At 34.0% G+C, this 18943-nt stretch overlaps 1 protein-coding gene across 7 annotated transcripts in view; it reads right to left on the minus strand.

The window, feature by feature from the left end:
* RH1 (RNA helicase 1) overlaps window positions 1-18943 on the minus strand; it is a 124027-nt gene that overhangs the window by 64978 nt on the left and 40106 nt on the right. For all 7 annotated transcript variants that reach the window (XM_089804752.1, XM_089804758.1, XM_089804754.1 and 4 more), the window contains exon 4: window positions 7978-8232. In XM_089804752.1, coding sequence (XP_089660878.1) covers window positions 7978-8232 — 255 coding nt within the window. The remainder of the gene's footprint in view (window positions 1-7977; window positions 8233-18943) is intronic.

The raw sequence follows: 18943 nt of genomic DNA on the forward strand, positions 1-18943 counted from the left end.
TCCTATCACACCCTCCATAGAAGTAGGATGTCTTTGAGACATCAGACATTATCTAAAACATCTCTTAACTATCACAGGTTTGGTTAGGTGCCCCCAACAACAAAAATGCAAAAAATAGTTAGATTTGTTTTAAAGAAATTAAAAGGATGCAAGGGGCTAGAGAAAATTGGATCACTCTTGCTCAAAAAAATCGATGTAGATGGTCATGGCATGGGAAGGCAACACCACAGCTAAGGCAGCTTGATACTCACCTACTATAACAGTTTGCTAATCCTTTTATCGTAGAGAGGAGTTGGTCAACAAATAACTTCATCCACTTGATAAAAAGAATTACCTCTAGACAAGCGAAGACTAGTTGCAGTTCATAGTGCCTTGCAACTTTGAGTTTGGCAGAATGTGTTAAGAAATTAGATGAGGTGCACCTAGTGTTGGTTTGGATTCCATTCTATGAGTCACATCTACATAAATAGAGTGACTCAAGTACAAACACGTCCCTTGATAGTGATAGTGCAAATGAGACATAATTGTGCATTTTACCATTGTTCAACTGGAGGTTGTTTGGATGCTGAATCAACAAATTGTTTTACATCATTTTCTTCAAGAATCATCATGATTCTGAATCTCCAAGCATCAAAGTATTTTTTCCCATCAAACTTGTCCTCGTGTCTGATTGTGTATGCCATTGAAGATAGGAGAATGATGCTAGATATATATAAGGTCTGATTACTTAATTTGCAGAGCCTAGGTTCAACTACCAGAGCTCTAATACCATGTAAACTTTCTGCAAATTTTTTTATAAAAATCAGACTTTTCTAATATCCTTTACTGCTGTAGATAATCTTCTTTATTTCTGAATGTAGGAGTTATCAAAATGTTGAATGTTGTTCTAAATTTAATTGTCTCTGCAATAAATTTGTATGGGACAGTATTGCTTGAAGGAGCAAACTTGTGATTATTGTGTGTCCTCAAACTACAATAATACCTACCATTTATATCAAGACCAAAGGGCATGTCCCTTAAAGGAACATGACCTTCCCTAGGTCGGCCCAAACACCACTTGAAGAAATCGGTGCCTCAAGGAAATAATTAAATGCTTAACTAACATAACAAATTGTTATGGTTAGTACAAGATGTAGTTTCTTCCAAGGATTGCCGCATATCTCATTGCCAAGTCTAGTGCATATAAAGGCTAACATATGATATAATGGGAGAATATTAAGGTGTGGTCTGCACTTCTCAGACCAGTATGACTATCAAGTTAATATTTAACACTCCCTCTTAACTTGATAATCATACTGATAGATAACATATCTAGCATCATCAATTACAATGAATAAGCATAGATTGATTCTCTATATCTATCTAAGTCTTCTGAGAAAAATGGTATCATGTAACATATGATACTGAGTCATATAACCATCTTTTGATATGACTGATCACTTTATACTAGTGATGTCAGTATTGCATATAATGCCATACACAGGATAAAATCTAAAGAATGATTAAGTCCTTCGTTTATCCAGGTTGCGATTCATAGGAACTAGCAACCTATATCACAACTTGATCTTGAGTTAAGATCTATTAGAATACAGGATAAAGTCTGAAGAATATATTCTTCCTTTATCCAAGTTGTGATTCATAGACATGGAAATGCTTATCTCACAACTAATCTTGAACTCACCTAGATCTAATAGTACTTTTATACTATTCCATATATTATCTGAGGGATCATCATCTCTCATTATGTCTTTAATACAAGCATTCATTACCTCAGAGATCATCACCTCTTAAATAATGAATACAAATGGTGGAGCCCATAACAGTCAATTGCCTAAAAAATAAAATTATTTTATTAATAATGTAAAGAATACAAATGAATTACAATTCAACCATACCAAGTATTTTCCTGAAGTGATCTATCTTCACTCTAGATAGAGGTTTGGTGAAAATATTTGTTGTCTGATCTGTAGTACAAATGTATTCTAATTTTACAGTGTTCTTGTCTACTATATCTCTTACATAATGGTAAGAATTTTCAATATGCTTGGACCTGTCATGAAAAACTGGATTCACCGAAAGCTTAATGGATCTCTGATTATCACAATGAATAGTCGTAGGATTCATGGCTTGCCAAATAATCTCACAAGTAACTTTCTAAGCCAAACTGCTTCTCAAAAGGCCATCGTTGCTGCAATGTATTCGACTTCTGTGGAACTTTATGCTACTGAAGACTACTTTCTACATATCCAAGATATCATTGCTGATCCTAAACTGAAATAGCATCTTGAAGTATTTTTTTTGTCTTTAACACCCAATCTAAGTTAGTGAATCCATGTAAATCTAAATCAACTTTCTCATATTTGAGCCCAAGATTAAGAGTGCCTTGCAAGTATCTCATAATGTGTTTGACTACAACTAGATGAATCTCCTTTGGCTCGCACATAAAATAACTTAAGGCATTAACAACATAGCAAATATTAGGTCTTGTATTTACCAAATACATAAGGGACCCAATCGTTTGTCTATAAAGAGTGGAATCTATGGAAGGTGATTCTGTTGCTACTTCTTTAAGTTTATGTAGAGTAGTCTCCATTGGAGAAGACATAGACTTGCAATTCCACATTCCAAATCTCTTCAAAATATATGATGTATATTTCCCTTGATTAAGTATAATGTTGTCAGAATTCTGCCGTACTTCCAATCCTAGGAAGTAATGAAGGAGTCCCAAGTCTTTCATCTCAAATTCTCTAATTAGATCTTTTTTACATTGATCTATGAGATAATCATCACTTGTTATTAATAAATCATTAACATACAATATTAGAATTACCATATCATCTTTATCCCTTATATAATATAAATTTGGATTGGCTTCATTTTTGGAGAATCCTAAGCCAGTGAGATACTTATCAATTCTTTCATACCAAGCCCTCGGAGCCTACTTAAGCCCATAGAGAGCTTTCTTGAGCCTGCAAACAAAAACATTAGGATCGTGAGTTTCAAATCCTTTAAGTTGCTCCAAATATACTTCTTTTGTAATCTTTCCATTTAGGAATGTTGTTTTTATATCTATCTAATGTACTTTCCATCCCTTCAATGTTGCAATGGCTAGAACTGCTCTTATAGAGATATATCTGCAAAAGGAGCAAAAGTTTCTTCATAATCAATCCCTTCTTTCTGAGAAAATCCTTTGGCTACAAATCTGGCTTTATATTTCTCCGTGCTACTGTTAGCAGCATGCTTTATTTTAAATATCCACTTGGAAGAAACAACAAATTTTCCTTTAAGTCTTGGAACAATTTCCCAAACATCATTCTTCATAATAGATTGGTATTCTTCTATCATAGCTTCTTTCCAAGCTGTATGTTTAATAGCATCTGAAGGATTGGTTGCTTTTGTTTTGGACAAATCATTCACGTTTGTTGTATAACTATAAAATCTTTTGGGTCTTTTGCTTTCTCTGACCATTCTAGAAGGTGCAGCAAAGTCTTGTGCTTCCTCGACTGTTTAATGGCCCGAAGTGGTCTTTTCTTAGAATTTTTAGTTTCTCCGAGATTATGATTCTGATTTTATCTTCAATTTCTTCTTTGTTCTGCCTCTGAGACTCAGACTCAGTATTTCTTTCAAAACTAGGTAAAGGAGAGGGTTCTTCAGAACTTTGGGCTCTTTTGAATGCTAGATCTTCTTCAAAAATTACATCCCTACTAAGTTCAATACTTTTCTGTCCAGGTATGAAAATCCTATATGCTTTAGATGTTTCACTATACCCTACAAAAAATACCTTTCCTACCGGAGGGTTCTAACTTAGTTCTCTTTTCTTTTGGAACATGGATATATTCAGGGCACCCGAAAATCCTAAGATGACTTATATTGGGTTTAACCTTAGTAAAGACTTCTTCAAGAGTTTTATCTCTAAGGTAAGAGTGAGGTCTTCTGTTTTAAATATAGACAGCAGTACAAGAGGCACCTACCCAAAGATAATATTCTAGATTTTGATCAAATATCATAACTCTAATAGCTTCTATAATTGTTCTATTCTTTCATTCTGCTACCCCGTTTTGTTCTAGATTATAAGGAACAGTATACTCCCTCTTAATTCCTATTTCTTTACAAAACCTTTTAAACAAATCTAAAGTGTATTCCCCTCCATTATCAGTTCTAAGAGTTTTAATTTTATGTCCTAATAAGTTTTTAGTTAATGTTTTGAATTCTTTAAATCTCTTTAGGATTTCTTCTGATTCTTTGCACTTTAAGAAGTAAATCCATGTTTTCCTAAAGAAGTCATCTATGAACAAAATATAGTACCAGAATCCTCCAAGAGAAGGAACAGACATAGGTCCACATAAATCTGAATGAATTAATTCCAAAACATTGTTGGTTTTTCTAGTGCTATCATTAAATGGACCTTTGGTGTTCTTACCTAGAGCGCACCCTTTGCATATGATTGAGTGGTCTTTATTTAGTTTAGGTAAACCAGTAACCATCTTCTCCATAGTTATAAAGTTTTGAAATTTAGATGTCTTAACCTGCTGTGCCATATTTCATTTATGTCTATAGCTTCATGAATTAAAGCGTAAATAGGTCGACTAGGTTCTGAATTTAATTCATACAAATACCCTTTTCTCTGACCAATCAACTTCACTTTCTTAATTAAGGAGTTCTTAGCCCAAGTTATTACTTTATCGTCCATGAATGCAATATTATGTCCATCATCTTCAAGTGTTGTAACCGAGATTAGATTTCTCTTTATTCCTGGTACATAGAGTACTCCTTTGAGAAGAAGAGAATTTCCTAATTTTAGTTTCAAGGTGCAATTTCCAATTCCTTCGAGGGAATGTGCTGAATTATCACCGATGGTGACTTTGCCATTAACCTTTTCTAATATAGAGTCTAGTGCTTCTTTGTATCCTATTATATGTCTAGATGATCCACTATCAATTATCCATGCTTTACTTGAGACTTCATTTGATAGTGACGAATACAATACACAATTCTCGAGATCGTAGTTATCTTCTTCCCTAGTGACATTTGTACAGTTCACTTGTTGTTTAGAATTCTCAGGGCAATTAAATCTATAGTGTCCAAACTTTTCACATTTGAAGCACTTTATTTTGGATAGATCTTTCTTAGATTTGTCAGTCTTTTGATTACCCCCTTTCTTCTTGAAATGCTTCTTTTTGCCTTTATAGGAGTTTGTATTAAGAACATGAAGTTCTTCATCTTTCGTTTTCAATTTCCCTCCTTTCTTTAGTTTTCTGGATTCTTCCTGAAGACAATCTCCCTTAAGTCAATTGAAGTCAGAAAGTTTATCTCTAGCACTTATTCCTTGAGCAAAAGTTTCCCGTGAATCTGGTAATCCGTCTATAGCCATTAGTGTCAGTTTCGTGTCACTAATGATGGTTCCTATACTTGCAAATTCATCTCTTAAGCTGGCAGCTCTTTGGAAGTAAGAATTTATCGATTCTCCCTTCTTTATTTGTATGTGATTTAGTTGCCTTTTTAGTGCTAGAACTCTGGTTGCATTGTTAAACTCATATGCATTTAGTAGTGCATTCATCATAGCAAATGTTTTCTAATATTTTGTTAGCATAGGTACGATATCATTTTTTACTCCATCTAATATGATCTAAATGGTTTTCCTATTTCCTTTACTCCAAATAGATTTATAAGGTTCAACTGGAGGTTGTTTGGATGCTGAATCAACAAATTGTTTTACATCATTTTCTTCAAGAATCATCATGATTCTGAATTTCCAAACATCAAAGTATTCTTTCCCATCAAACCTGTCCTCGTGTCTGATTGTGTATTCCATTGAAGATAGGAGAATGATGCTAGATATATATAAGGTCTGATTACTTAATTTGCAGAGCCTAGGTTCGACTACCAGAGCTCTGATACCATGTAAACTTTTTGCAAATTTTGTTATAAAAATCAAACTTTTCTAATATCCTTTACTGCTGTAGATAATCTTCTTTATTTCTGAATGTAGAAAGAGTTATTAGAATGTTGAATGTTGTTCTGAATTTAACTGTCTCTACAATAAATTCGTATCAGGCAGTATTGCTTGAAGGAGCAGACTTGTGATTATTGTGTGTCCTCAAACTACAATAATACCTACCATTTATTTCAAGACCAAAGGGCATGTCCCTTAAAGGAACATGACCTTCCCTAAGTCAGCCCAGACACCACTTGAAGAAATCGGTGCCTCAAGGAAATAATTAAATGCTTAACTAACATAACAAATTGTTATGATTAGTACAAGATGTAGTTTCTTCCAAGGATCGCCGCCTATCTCATTGCCAAGCCTAGTGCATATAAAGGCTAACATATGATATAATGGGAGACGACTAAGGTGCGGTCTGCACTTCTCAGACCAGTATGACTATCAGGTTAATATTTAACAAAGCCAACCACACAGTTGTATTATTACACCTAGCAGCAAAGATATTAATGATCATATGGTGGATGTTGAGGCATCCATATAGTGCATGAGCTACTTCGTCTGACAAGCTTGGAGTCAAACGACAAGTCTGAAATATTGGACTCCCTTTGTGTGGTTAGTCGTCCTTCGTGTGGTTAGTTGTCAATTGACACAAGTAAACAGAACAATAACTTGCAGTAACAAACACAAGTACGGAACTCGCACATGCAAGAGGAAATTATGTTAATACATAATAGCACTACAGAGTACAATAATCCTAGATTAAGAGCATAGCAAAATAGGGTGAGGATTGCTCCATCAAAACTGTGGATGCTAAGTAAGGAGGATCTTTCAACTCTGAAATGGCAAAACACAAAACTCCAACTAGAAGTTCGCACATAGAAAAAGAAATGTCAAACTCCCATACCTACAACTACAAAAGATGCGGCCTTAAATATGGCTTTGGGGAAACTTCTCGAAGAAGTACAAATGTGTTGACTCGGCCAAAAATATTACCAACAATAAAAATAAAAAGGGCCAAGAGATGATAATATTACATTTTGGGGCCATATATAGATTATTATTTAATTATATCATTTAATAATATCAGGGACATTACAAGAAATTTACACAGAATCAGCTTCTTTCATGCCCAAACAGTATACTTTAATATTGATCATTATTTGTTAGAATGTCAAAGCTCTTATCTTCACATGAAAAGAGCTTTGATTCGCATTTAATGCAAATTATTGTAAAAGTAATCCCTAGCAGTTACTCTAGATACAAAAATTGCAAATGTAGCACCCAACATCTAAAGAAAACTAGGATATTCATAATTGGTCTGCTCAAGTTCATATTCGCTACAAGGGAAAGAAAGCATAAAGCATAAGACAAATGCTTAATTATTCATTTAATTAAAAGAGCAGCTCAAAAGACTTCATAATCACACATCTCTGAACAGGGTCTATATTATCTAGAGCAACTAGAAAGCCAAAAGAATAATAACTACTGAACTAAAAGAATGACCTTTCACACACAAAATTATAACAAAAGCACAGTGCCTAAATCAATCAAGTGATCAATTCAGAACCTTATAACGCAATGTCCTCGAAGTTTTCCATCACTTTATCATTCAATTGAATCATTCTAGGAGAAACTAATATAAAAATAAATCAAAAGCATGATTTTAGGCTCAATGTCTAACATCTAAAGCAACTTAGTATTCAAATTAAAAAAGGAAAAAAATCATACAATCTATTTTTCCTCTGCAACAAATACAACTTACGGATCAAAATCACACAGCAAATAATTCAAGAAAGCGGTTGGCATAAAACACTCAACAAAGGTACTGGAATAAGAACACGCAGGAGAACATGCGATTATCATTGAGCTGGCATTCAGGTGTCTCCTAAATAAAATGTCAGTTTATTCCAAAAGACAAAAAGGTGTTAAGCTTCCACATGATCACAAAATTTGTTGACGGCATCCCGTTATATCAATAGATAAGTACTTTCTCACATTTATTTGGAAGAAAGAAACTGTTCCCAATTGCATACCAAATAGCGAAGATATTCTAAAGTGAACCCCTTTGTACCCGAAATATGATCCATCAGCTTTCCAGGTGTAGCAACAAGCACATCTACAGACATGATAGAATTTTTATCCATATCCTCAGGCTCACCGAACATTCCCAGGACATTCTTAGGGTGTCTAACAATTTGAGCAGCATCAGCTGCAACTGGATTCTGTCCAATGGACAAGCCTACTGATAAACCCACTGCTGGTGCAATTGAATCAAAGACTGCCTTTACCTGTCAGAATACAGGACAGAGAATGTTACTGAACTGAAAAAATTATCTTCTTTGCATCATTAAGTCCTTACCCTATTATCATTAACCATTCATGAATAAACGAAACAAAAGGACTGCTGGAGAGACTCCAAAAATTAGTAATGGCATTGCATGGCAGCTTAGTTGTCAACTCTAAATAAACGAAAGACCAGAAACCATAAAGAAAATGACAATTTCCACTTCTACATGTAAAACAACACAGAAATATGGTAAAAACATAATATCACGGTATGTTGTTGGATACAAGTTACTGCTCATAAATCTCTACGAATGTCACAATAATCTGCATAAAATAGTTGAAGCATGTATTACTGCATAATTTATATTTAACTTGCTTTTGAGAAATAAAACAGGATTCAGTCTGTATTTCTTAAACTATTTTTCTATGTTAAGCTGGGTACAAACTACTAATGATAAACTACCATACATATTAAAAAAAGCTTCATGCAATACATGCATACATTGTTTGAAAATTTATGTTAGGACATGCATTTGTAAAATAATACAGCCTTCAGTCTATATTTTTCAAAATTAGAATTTCTCTACAGGAGCATTTAATTATATTTTTACATAAATTTTAAAACTCTATTCATTAGTGAAAAGGGTCAAAAAAAAAGTAAAAAGAAGAGCACATAACACTAAAAAAAAGTAAAGCACTCTAAGTGTCACCGTTGGAATCATTCTCGAGTTTGGCTTCCAAAAGATCTCAACCTTGGGCATTGACCCCTGTGATAGAGCAAAAGATGCATTTGACAAACAAGGTTCCTCATATCCTCTAGATCACCTGTATTGGGATTGACAAGATTAAAGATTTTGGCTTGAACTTTCAGAATCCAGCTGTAATGTCCCCATATTGGGGTTAGCCAAGAATGATTAAAACCTGCAAACAATTGTTAGAATCACAATGATAAAAAATCCAACTATACTTTTCTACCCTCTATCCTAACCCCAACCTTAAAGACGTCTCCAATTTGGGTGTCTTGACCCTTAGTTATTCCACTGTCTTTTCTAGAGTGCACCACCGAAGGTTCTTTTTGGACAGGACACTCTCTATCCAAGGCCAATCACATATGCATATCTTGACATCATAAGACTATTCTGCCACATCAATCTCAGGCATGTCAGTCAAATAGAGATATTAATCTCTCATACCAACATTGTAGAGATGATTATAATCTTAGGCATGTCAGTCAAATGGAGATTATTAATCTCACGTGCTGGCATTATAGAGATTCCTCGGTCTCAAGCATGTTGGTCAGATGGTAATAGTTCACGCATACCAACATTATAGAGATTATAACCATTAGGATGGTGCTGGCCAAATGGGAGATGATGCCCATCTCTGATACGGACACTAAATTTCCATCTCTGTCATGTCAACCAAATGAGTAGTTACACCCCTCTATGATATTGACATTAAGAGTTTGCATTCCATCTCAATTGCATCAGCCGAATGGAAATATTACCCATCTTTGATATTGATACTAGGAAATTGAGTTTCATCTCTATTGGAACAGCCAAATGGGTACTATGCCCATCTTTGATACTGAAGCAAAGAGCTTGAGATCTTCCCTATATAACTGATTTTGATTAATAAAATTATTAACTAAATATTGTCATTTTATATATACAAAATAACAACACATATGTCTATGTGTGTATTCATTAACATCAACTTTATATACATATATATACACATACCTATATATACACGCATGCATACATACATACATATATATCTAAATTTTTATATTTGGATAAAACATGAGAACAAAAGCACTGCTATAAGGAGTTAAGACCTCATGCACAACACAATAAAGATAGGTATAAAGATCGAAAATGATTATAAGAGTAACGAGCCAAGGCACGAACACATCAAAAGGTACGATGTAGGGATAGACCACACGAATCTTCCCTTGTCTATGGGAAGTATAGAGGATGAAAGGCTAACGAGAGCCTATTGGACATCATGCTCAAAGGTAACTAAAGGTATAAACTTATTCATTTTCATTTATAATTTATACCTATCTTATAATTTATAACTTATAACCATTATTTTTTTGTTTGTAACCCTAAGAAATAAGTCATAAACACAAATATAAAAAAATTTTTTTTGTTTGTAACCCTAAAAGAAGTGCAATAAGAAACATTTTATTCATCTAATCTCTCATTTTCTTTCCCATTTTGCTCTCTCATTTTGGTGTGACCATTTTGCAAGTTTGAAGAGAAGGTTGTAGAGATTGTTTGTGGAGTCTCATATCCTTCCAATAATTAGTGTTGAATGTTCCAAGTATGCAGTTGATCCTTCCCTTTGCTTCTTTGATAGTTTGTTTTTAGTTTTTTTATTGTTCTAAAATTTTATCGAGTTCTTGTATAAGTTTTGAATTTTATTTATTTATTTTTGTTATAGATTGCAAGAATGAGTGGTCAAAGTTCAGTGGGTGGGGAGGGATCCCAAAGATTTAAAATTGATCAAAGTTCTCCTTTGTGGAGGTATACAACAAGAATTGAGCAATGTGTTGGAGGGGGAGGGTATATAAGGAAATGCAATTGTTGCCAAACCCAATATAGAAGCTCATATTACTGAGTTGAACATCATTTCATAGATCTTGTAGGTCAAGGGATTAGCATGTGTAAGGGGCCCCCAGGTGGAGATAGGAAGGGGTTGCCAGCTTCTCAAATAGCAGGCATGTTAAAAGAGAAACAAGAGGCTGATAGGTTAGTGTCAAAGAGGGAAAAAGATAGAACAAAGCAAAAACCATCAACACCATCCTCTCAAACAGCCACCACACAACATCCCTTCCTACCTACCCCTTCTATGGATGAAGAAGAAATAGAAACACCCCCATCCCGCAAGAGAGGCTCATTAGGTAAGGCATTTCAAAATGAACTGAGAGAAATCGCTGACACAAAGGTTCGAGGTTGCCTCTTTACAAATGGTGTTCCATTCAATCTAGTGAGATCACCATATTAGAGAGAGATGGTGCAAGCAATAAATGAAGCACCTCATGGTTATCAAGGCCTTGGATATGAAAAGTTGAGAACCACCATTTTGCATAGTGAGAGAAAGAATGTACACACCCTCCTCAAACCAATAAGAGATTCTTGGATCCAAACGAGTGAGTATTGTCTTTGATAGACGAAAAAATTGCAAAAACCATCCATTAATAAATGTGATTGTTGTCTCACCCAAAAGGGCAATGTTTTTTAAGGCAGTTGATTATGAAAGGTAGGTAAAGGATGCAAATTTTATTGTCAATCTTCTCATTGAATTCATAGAGTCCATGGGAGTTGAAAATGTTGTCCACGTAATAACGAACAATGCTAAAGTTTGTAGGGCTGCAGGTGCTTTGGTAGAAGCACATTATGATCATATCTTTTGGACACCATGCACTATCCACTCCTTGAACTTGGTGATGAAAGCAATTGGCACCCAAATTGAATGGGTGAAAAAAGTGTATGAGGAGGGTGAGGAGATCCAAATGTTTGTGACAAACCACCATATGTCACAAGCAATTTTCAGAACTTTCTCCCGCTTGGAATTATTAAAGGTAAATTTTAAACTGTATTTAGTTTCATTTATCTTTGTGTCATACTTTACATAATTGAATAAAATGTTTTTTGTGTTGCTTACAATGTACATATTTGAAATGTGTAATTAACTTACAATTTGAATTAATATGGTAATAGGTTGCTAAAACAAGGTTTGCTTCGCACACAATCGTCCTTAGACGACTTGTGAGAGTAAAACATGTATTTTGCCAAATGGTTATTAGCTACCAATGGGGTGGATGGAAGCAAGTTGGTACAAAAAGGGCTGAAAATGCAAAGGATTTCATCTTGAGTGATGATTTTTGGTATAGGGTGGAATATGTATTAGAATTCACCGAGCACATCATGTCTATGCTTTGGTTTGCCGACACTGATGAGCCTCATTTGGGGGACATATATGATGCCATGGACTCCATGCTAGAGAGAAAGAAAATGATAAGTTTAAATTTGTCTACAATACTTTATCCTTGTTTATTGAGAAATTTTGATTTTTTGTTTTAATTAACACTACATCAAAATAACTTACATGAACATCATTTGACATTCCAGGTCATTCAAAGGAAAGATTAGGATCCTGAGGAAACTTTCTACAAACAGGTGGAGAAAATTATTCTACATCATTGGAACAAAATGACTACACCGTTACACCTCTTGGCATATTCACTTTCTCCCAAGTATTATAGCGGTGAGATACTTTCTATTCCTGGTAGAGTGGCACCATACAGAGATCTTGAGGTTGCTAGTGGGTACAAAAGGGCATTAAGCAAGCTCTTTAGCGATCCTTAGGTGGCATCAAATGTTAGAAGAGAGTCAGGAAAAAATGGAGACCTTGATGCAATCAATGACCAAAGTAGAATGGACACTATTGGATGGTGATACTTACATGGGCAAGCTTACATGTACCTCCAACCTCTTGCCATTAAGATCCTGTCACAAGTAAGTATTTAAGTTTCTTTTTTTTCTCCTTTTTATGGCCACCTAGCTTGTAGAATTAGCACTCTTAAATTCCTATTGTATTATAATTTACAATTTCTAATTTTTTTAAATTTTGTTGGTTGTCTCTCTAGGTTGCGAGCTCTTCTACTGTTGAGTGGTCCACTCAATGAAGCATAACTAGTTGGGTTCCAAGAAATCAGAGGACCTAGTATATATTCACAAAAACTGGTGATTACTGTTACGCAAAGATCCAAATTACAAGAGGTCAGAGAAGTTGTGGTATGTATTACCCGAGACTACTAACTTGGATATGACTATCCAAGATCTAGCTAGAATTGTCTTGCTAGATGTTGAGGATGAGAAGGATGTGACAGCATCTGGGGCTAGTGGAACTGGCTTGGGTTCCAATGATGAGGATGTAGATATAGATGGGGATGAAGCCATTGATCCCTCATCTTTTGATGACCCATTTGACTCTTGAAGGGCATTTGCATCTTTGATACTATGAGTCTATGATCATTGATAAACTATTAAACATTTATCATATATCATTATGTTTCAAACTTTATTATATGTCAATCTAATGAACTAGTTTATGTTTTGAAATTTCATTTTGCAATTTAGTAATTCAATGTATGATTTTCTTTACAATCATGAACATAGATTAAGGAGTGAGTATTTAATGTTTACCTTTGACATTTGGCATTGAACAATGATCAAGTAACATTGATCTATTCATACTGTGAAATGACTTAGTAAGTTCGTTTTACAATTATGCACGTTTCTCATTATTTTTTGCACACACACATATATAATATATATATATATATACTCACGAACCCATTGATGAACCCAAATGGGAAAAAAAAAAGTTTGTCCAAACCTACAAACCCGAACCCTGAACCCAAATCTGTCCCCGAACCCGAATCGACAACTTAGGTTATTACACTTCCATGTGGGGAACAATTGTCAATTATTCTTTAATTGTTATTATGGTATCCATGTTTGTATATGTTATACTACCATACCTTTATTTCATTTCAAATTCTTAACGTGCTATGGACTTCCCAAATGGCATAAACGAATATCGGTTGGTCTACAGTTATCTCCTCCCTATATACTCTCATGTCTTTGGTGAAGAGAGGCATCCTTCTACATAGAAGAGTTTCATTTTTAGTAATCACCTCCGCTTCACTTCCATAAGCAACATTTCTAATTTTATTATTATTATCAACTATATTTTGCTAATTGCTTCCTTCATACATAATTGATATTTTTCTTCTAGCAATGATTTATTGCCATGTTACTTCCCAATGAGCTAATTAGTTTATAATTCAAAGTTTCGCATGCCAACATCGTAATCAATATCATTTCTTGATTTACTTTCACCAGTTTTGATATTAGTCTAATTATCATTAGCTATTAATTTCCTATAACATATGATCAATGTTTAGCCATGTCTTAGCCTATACTCATATGATTGTATGTGATCCTTCATACCTCGTTATAGGTTAACATCTATGAGATGCTTTGAGGGATAGCCTATTCAAAATGAGTAAATTTTCTCAATTGATGTGATCTTATTTGGATTAGTTGCATAACTTGTTGCTCATATGATAATCAAACTTATGATTAGTATGTAGGATAGGTTTTGTCAATGATATATTGATTAATGCATATTAAATTTATGTTATCTAACTGATCATATTATGTTGATTGATTATTAATTTATAGCATTTAGAAATTAATTATTGATTAACATTAAATAGACTTTAATATTATTTTAGCAATATCTAGACATAGTGTATACATGGATTTGGGCTCATGACAGTTGTCCCATGTTTGCTTGTCCTCGAGCAAATATATAAACTCTACTTAGGGTTTGACACTAGAATTTTTAACTAAATTCAAGACAAGTTTTTCGAAAGAGATCATTCTAAGCTATCTCCTATTAGTGCCTATCAAATTTTGTAAGTTACCATGAATTTGTTATTCTAATTATTCTGGTTCAATATATGCATGAAGACACCAACCATACACGTAGATGCGTAATGCATGATTTTCCCTCACAAGATGGCAGGATTATGCTCTAATACCATTGAAATGTCCCCACTACTAGGGTTAGCATGGAATGCATAAAACCTACAAATAATTGTTAGAATCACAATAATAACAAATCCAACTACACTATTCTACCCTCTATCCTAACCCCAACCTTAAAGACGTCTCTAGATTGGATTTCCTAACCATTAGTTACTCCACTGCCTTCTCTGGAGTGCACCCCTTAAGGTTCTTGGATGGGACATCCTCTATCGAGTGCCAATTACATATGCATATGTTGACATAATCAGAATATTTTGCCACATCAATCTTAGGCATGTCAATCAAATGGAAATATTAATCTCTCATACAGACATTGTACAGATAATGATAATCTCAGGCATGTCGTCCAGATGGAGATTATTAATCTCACATATTGGCATTATAGAGATTTCTTGGGCTCAAGCATGTTGGTCAGATGGAGATAACTCTCACATACCAAAATTATAGAGATTATAACCATTAGGATGGCAGCTAGCCAAATGGGAGATTATGGTGATCTCTAATACGGGCAATAAATATCCATCTCTATCATGTCAGCCAAATGAGTAGTTACACCAATCTCTAATAGTGACACTAAGACATTGTATTCCATCTCCATTGCATCAGCCAAATAGAAATTTTACCCATCTCTGATAGTGATGCTAGGAAATTGAGTTCCATCTCTATTGCATTAGCCAAATGGATATTATGCCCCTCTCTAATACCGACGCAAAGAGTTTGAGGTCTTCTCTTTATAAGGGGTTCCATTATTTCCTTTATGAAATATTAACTGATTTTAATTAATAAAATTACTACCTATATATTGTCCTTTTGTATATATTAAAATTCAACATATACATCCACACGTGTGTGTGTGTGTGTGTGTGTGTATAATCTATTCATTAACATCAACTTTTAATTAAGTAATAGTGCATTTGCATTATATATATATATATATATATATATATAATGTATGACCTATCTTAAATGGAAACGAATAACTTTATACATTTAGTTACCTTTGAGCATGATGTCCAATAGGCTCCTATCAGCCTTTTGTACTCTTTATATCCCGTAGGCAAGGGGAGATTCACGTGGTCTGTCTACATTGTACCATGTTATCTGTCACATATTTGTGTCTTACCCGATTACTCTTATAACCATTTTCAATCTTCATGGCTATCTTTATTGTGTCGATGCATGAAGTCTTCACTCCTTATACTAGTACCTTGATTTCCATGTTTATCCAAATGCTACGAAGTTAATGGCAATCTTGCTCAATCTTTGATTTTGTACGTATCATAGAGCACTTGTATAACTATCTTTTGAAAGTCTTTCCTTCTCCTTATCTTGTGGTTTTACTCCACATCCTTCCATATATAAATTGTCGGCTTTATGCAATGCATAATGCCTATCCAAATTTCTATGTTTCTCCTTTCTCTATATTTTGCGTAAACATTATTATAATCCTTTCTTGCTTACTATTCGGGAGTCTAAACTGAAACTGATTCCATTTGGTACAAATACAAATATATATTCATTGTTATTACACTTACATTTACATGGGGAATAATTTGCATTTATTCTCCATTTGTTATTATCGTATATGTTTGTATATGTTATATTGCCAAACCTATATTTCATTTCAAATTCTTTACATCCTATGGACTTCCCAAATGGCTTGAATGAATACCTGGTTGGCATGCGCTTATCTCCTTCCCTATATACTCTTGTGTCTTTGGTGAATAGAAGTGTCCTACATAGAGGAGTTTCATTTTTATTAATCACCTTCACTTCACTTCGATAAGCAACCTTTCTAATTTTATTATTGTTATCAACTATATTTTGCTAATTGCTTCCTTCATACATAAGATATTTTTCTTCTAACAATGGTTTATTGTCATTTCTCTTCTCAATGAGCTAATTAGTTTATAATTCAAAGTTTTGCATGCCAAAATTGTAATCACTATCATTTATTATTATACTCGCACCAATTATAACTCCAATGGTTGTAACTTCAATTATGGATGTTAGACATTTTGTCAAACACTTTGCACCCTCTCAAAGTGGATTCTTGTAAAAACGACTTTTCATATTGTTTTTTCTTGTTTGGAATGGTTTTAAATGAAGTTTAAATGCTTGCACATGATTACTAAGATATCTAGGCAAAGAACTAAAATGCAAATGCAATCCTTTTTGTCTTTGTGAATGCATACATATGATTTCTACATGTAAAAAGTGCATCTAAAACCAATAGACATTTTCACAAACACTTGTCATACATCCTTTCAATTCCCAAAATATTTCTAACGAATCAATTTGTAATTTATGGAGACTTAATAATATCAAGCAAATAATGTAAAAACCTGGTAAGCACTAGTTGTGTTATTTCTTCAACATTCATAGAATTGTCTCCATAAAAATAATAATCCCTTCCAATTCACACAATTGAAGATATTAGAGGCCTCAAATGCCAAACAAATTCCCTTTATTGCTCAAGTCACTTCCCTAAAACCATCGTAAAAACAATATATAACCTGTGGCTGGTGTAATTCACGTACAACTGCTAATTGGAATGCTAATCTCAGCCACTATGAGCCACGTCTCCTAAAGTTCAGTATGCTGAAAAACACCACAAATATAAAGAAAATCCGCACCCATCTAATCCAAGAAAACTCAATGATGACTCCTGCTTGAAGCCATTCTAACTGCACAATTTATTGTGTGTTTCACCAATTCACTATGTGTATATAACTTAAAAGAATTCACCATACTTCAAGCTTGAAATCTGAAACCTTTGTTTCAATTTCTTCTCCACAGAAACAAAAGGAAACGCACTAGTCATCAAATGAACTCACTTTCTCTTACCTTGGCTTTATATAATTTTCCAAGAGATATCTTCAAAAATACTCTTCTTATAACTTAAAAAAATAGTCAGCTTCCGATACCATTTGCTTTTATTGCAATTCCATATAATATTCAATTATAACCCCTCCATTTAGTGCATAGTATAAACTATACTTAACACTTATATCTCCCTTTAAATAAAGTGCACTTAATTTATAAATGATATGGACTTAAAAATCAATTATTATTAAAGTATAACTTTAATAATAATTATAACAATGTAACTCCATCCTTAATCATAATTTGTCATTTCCAATTGAACTTGGAAACTAACCATTATATCCATTGTGTATCCAACTACCTTACTAAAAATAGTAAGGGTCCCTATCTAACATCCATTGACTTACTATAAATAGTAAGTCTCCAAGACTAAGCCACCTAATGAATGAGTTAACCACTATGCATAATATGAGTCTAAGTACCCCTACAAAAAAATAGCTTTGACCATAATTTGACTTACCCTAAATAGTAAGTCCAAAACTATACGCTTCGTCAATGTCACAACTCCACACTGCTAGCAAACTATTTAGGTGCCCTGCAAAAGATAGAAACTTTGACTTACCAAAAAGAGATACTATAAATAGTAAGTGTGCCTATCTAACTCAAACGAAGAGCAATCTTGAACATACTCGACCGCTAGAGTGAGAACATAGCCACTGGCTCAAACAAAAGCAACCCCCTATCCATAGCATTAGTTCACGAGGGTCACAGTGATGGGCTAACAACTCATCTTAAACAACAGCTAAAAAGGTTATATTACATGATCCCATTGACCCACTATGGTACCATGCTATGGTAAATCAATGCTGTTACATCCCCATTTTTTATTATTGTTGATATTTAAGACAATTCGAAATGCATGGTGGAAATATTGGTTATCTGTTATATGTCTTGTGAAACGAAAGCTGAGGTTATTCGTTATGATATTTTTTGATGGTTAATCAAGTAAGTTATTAGTTATGATAACTAGATTTCCTTTGAAAGATGAATGCTTTCACCTATCAACTCTTTTTGCACGAATGGAATGAAGGGGGAGGAGCATTGCCAGAGAGGGAATAGGGTATGAGGGCACCAACCTACTGCTACTAAACAATCAAGTATGACCCTAAGGCACCATGGTCAGGCAAAAGTGGGCTAAGCAACAAGAGTATACCAGATGTCCACCATGAGCTAACTAGATTGAAACATAATATAC

The sequence above is a fragment of the Cupressus sempervirens genome, chromosome 10 (assembly GCF_028749045.1).
Source record: "Cupressus sempervirens isolate cs-2001-9-10 chromosome 10, ASM2874904v1, whole genome shotgun sequence".
NCBI lineage: Eukaryota > Viridiplantae > Streptophyta > Pinopsida > Cupressales > Cupressaceae > Cupressus > Cupressus sempervirens.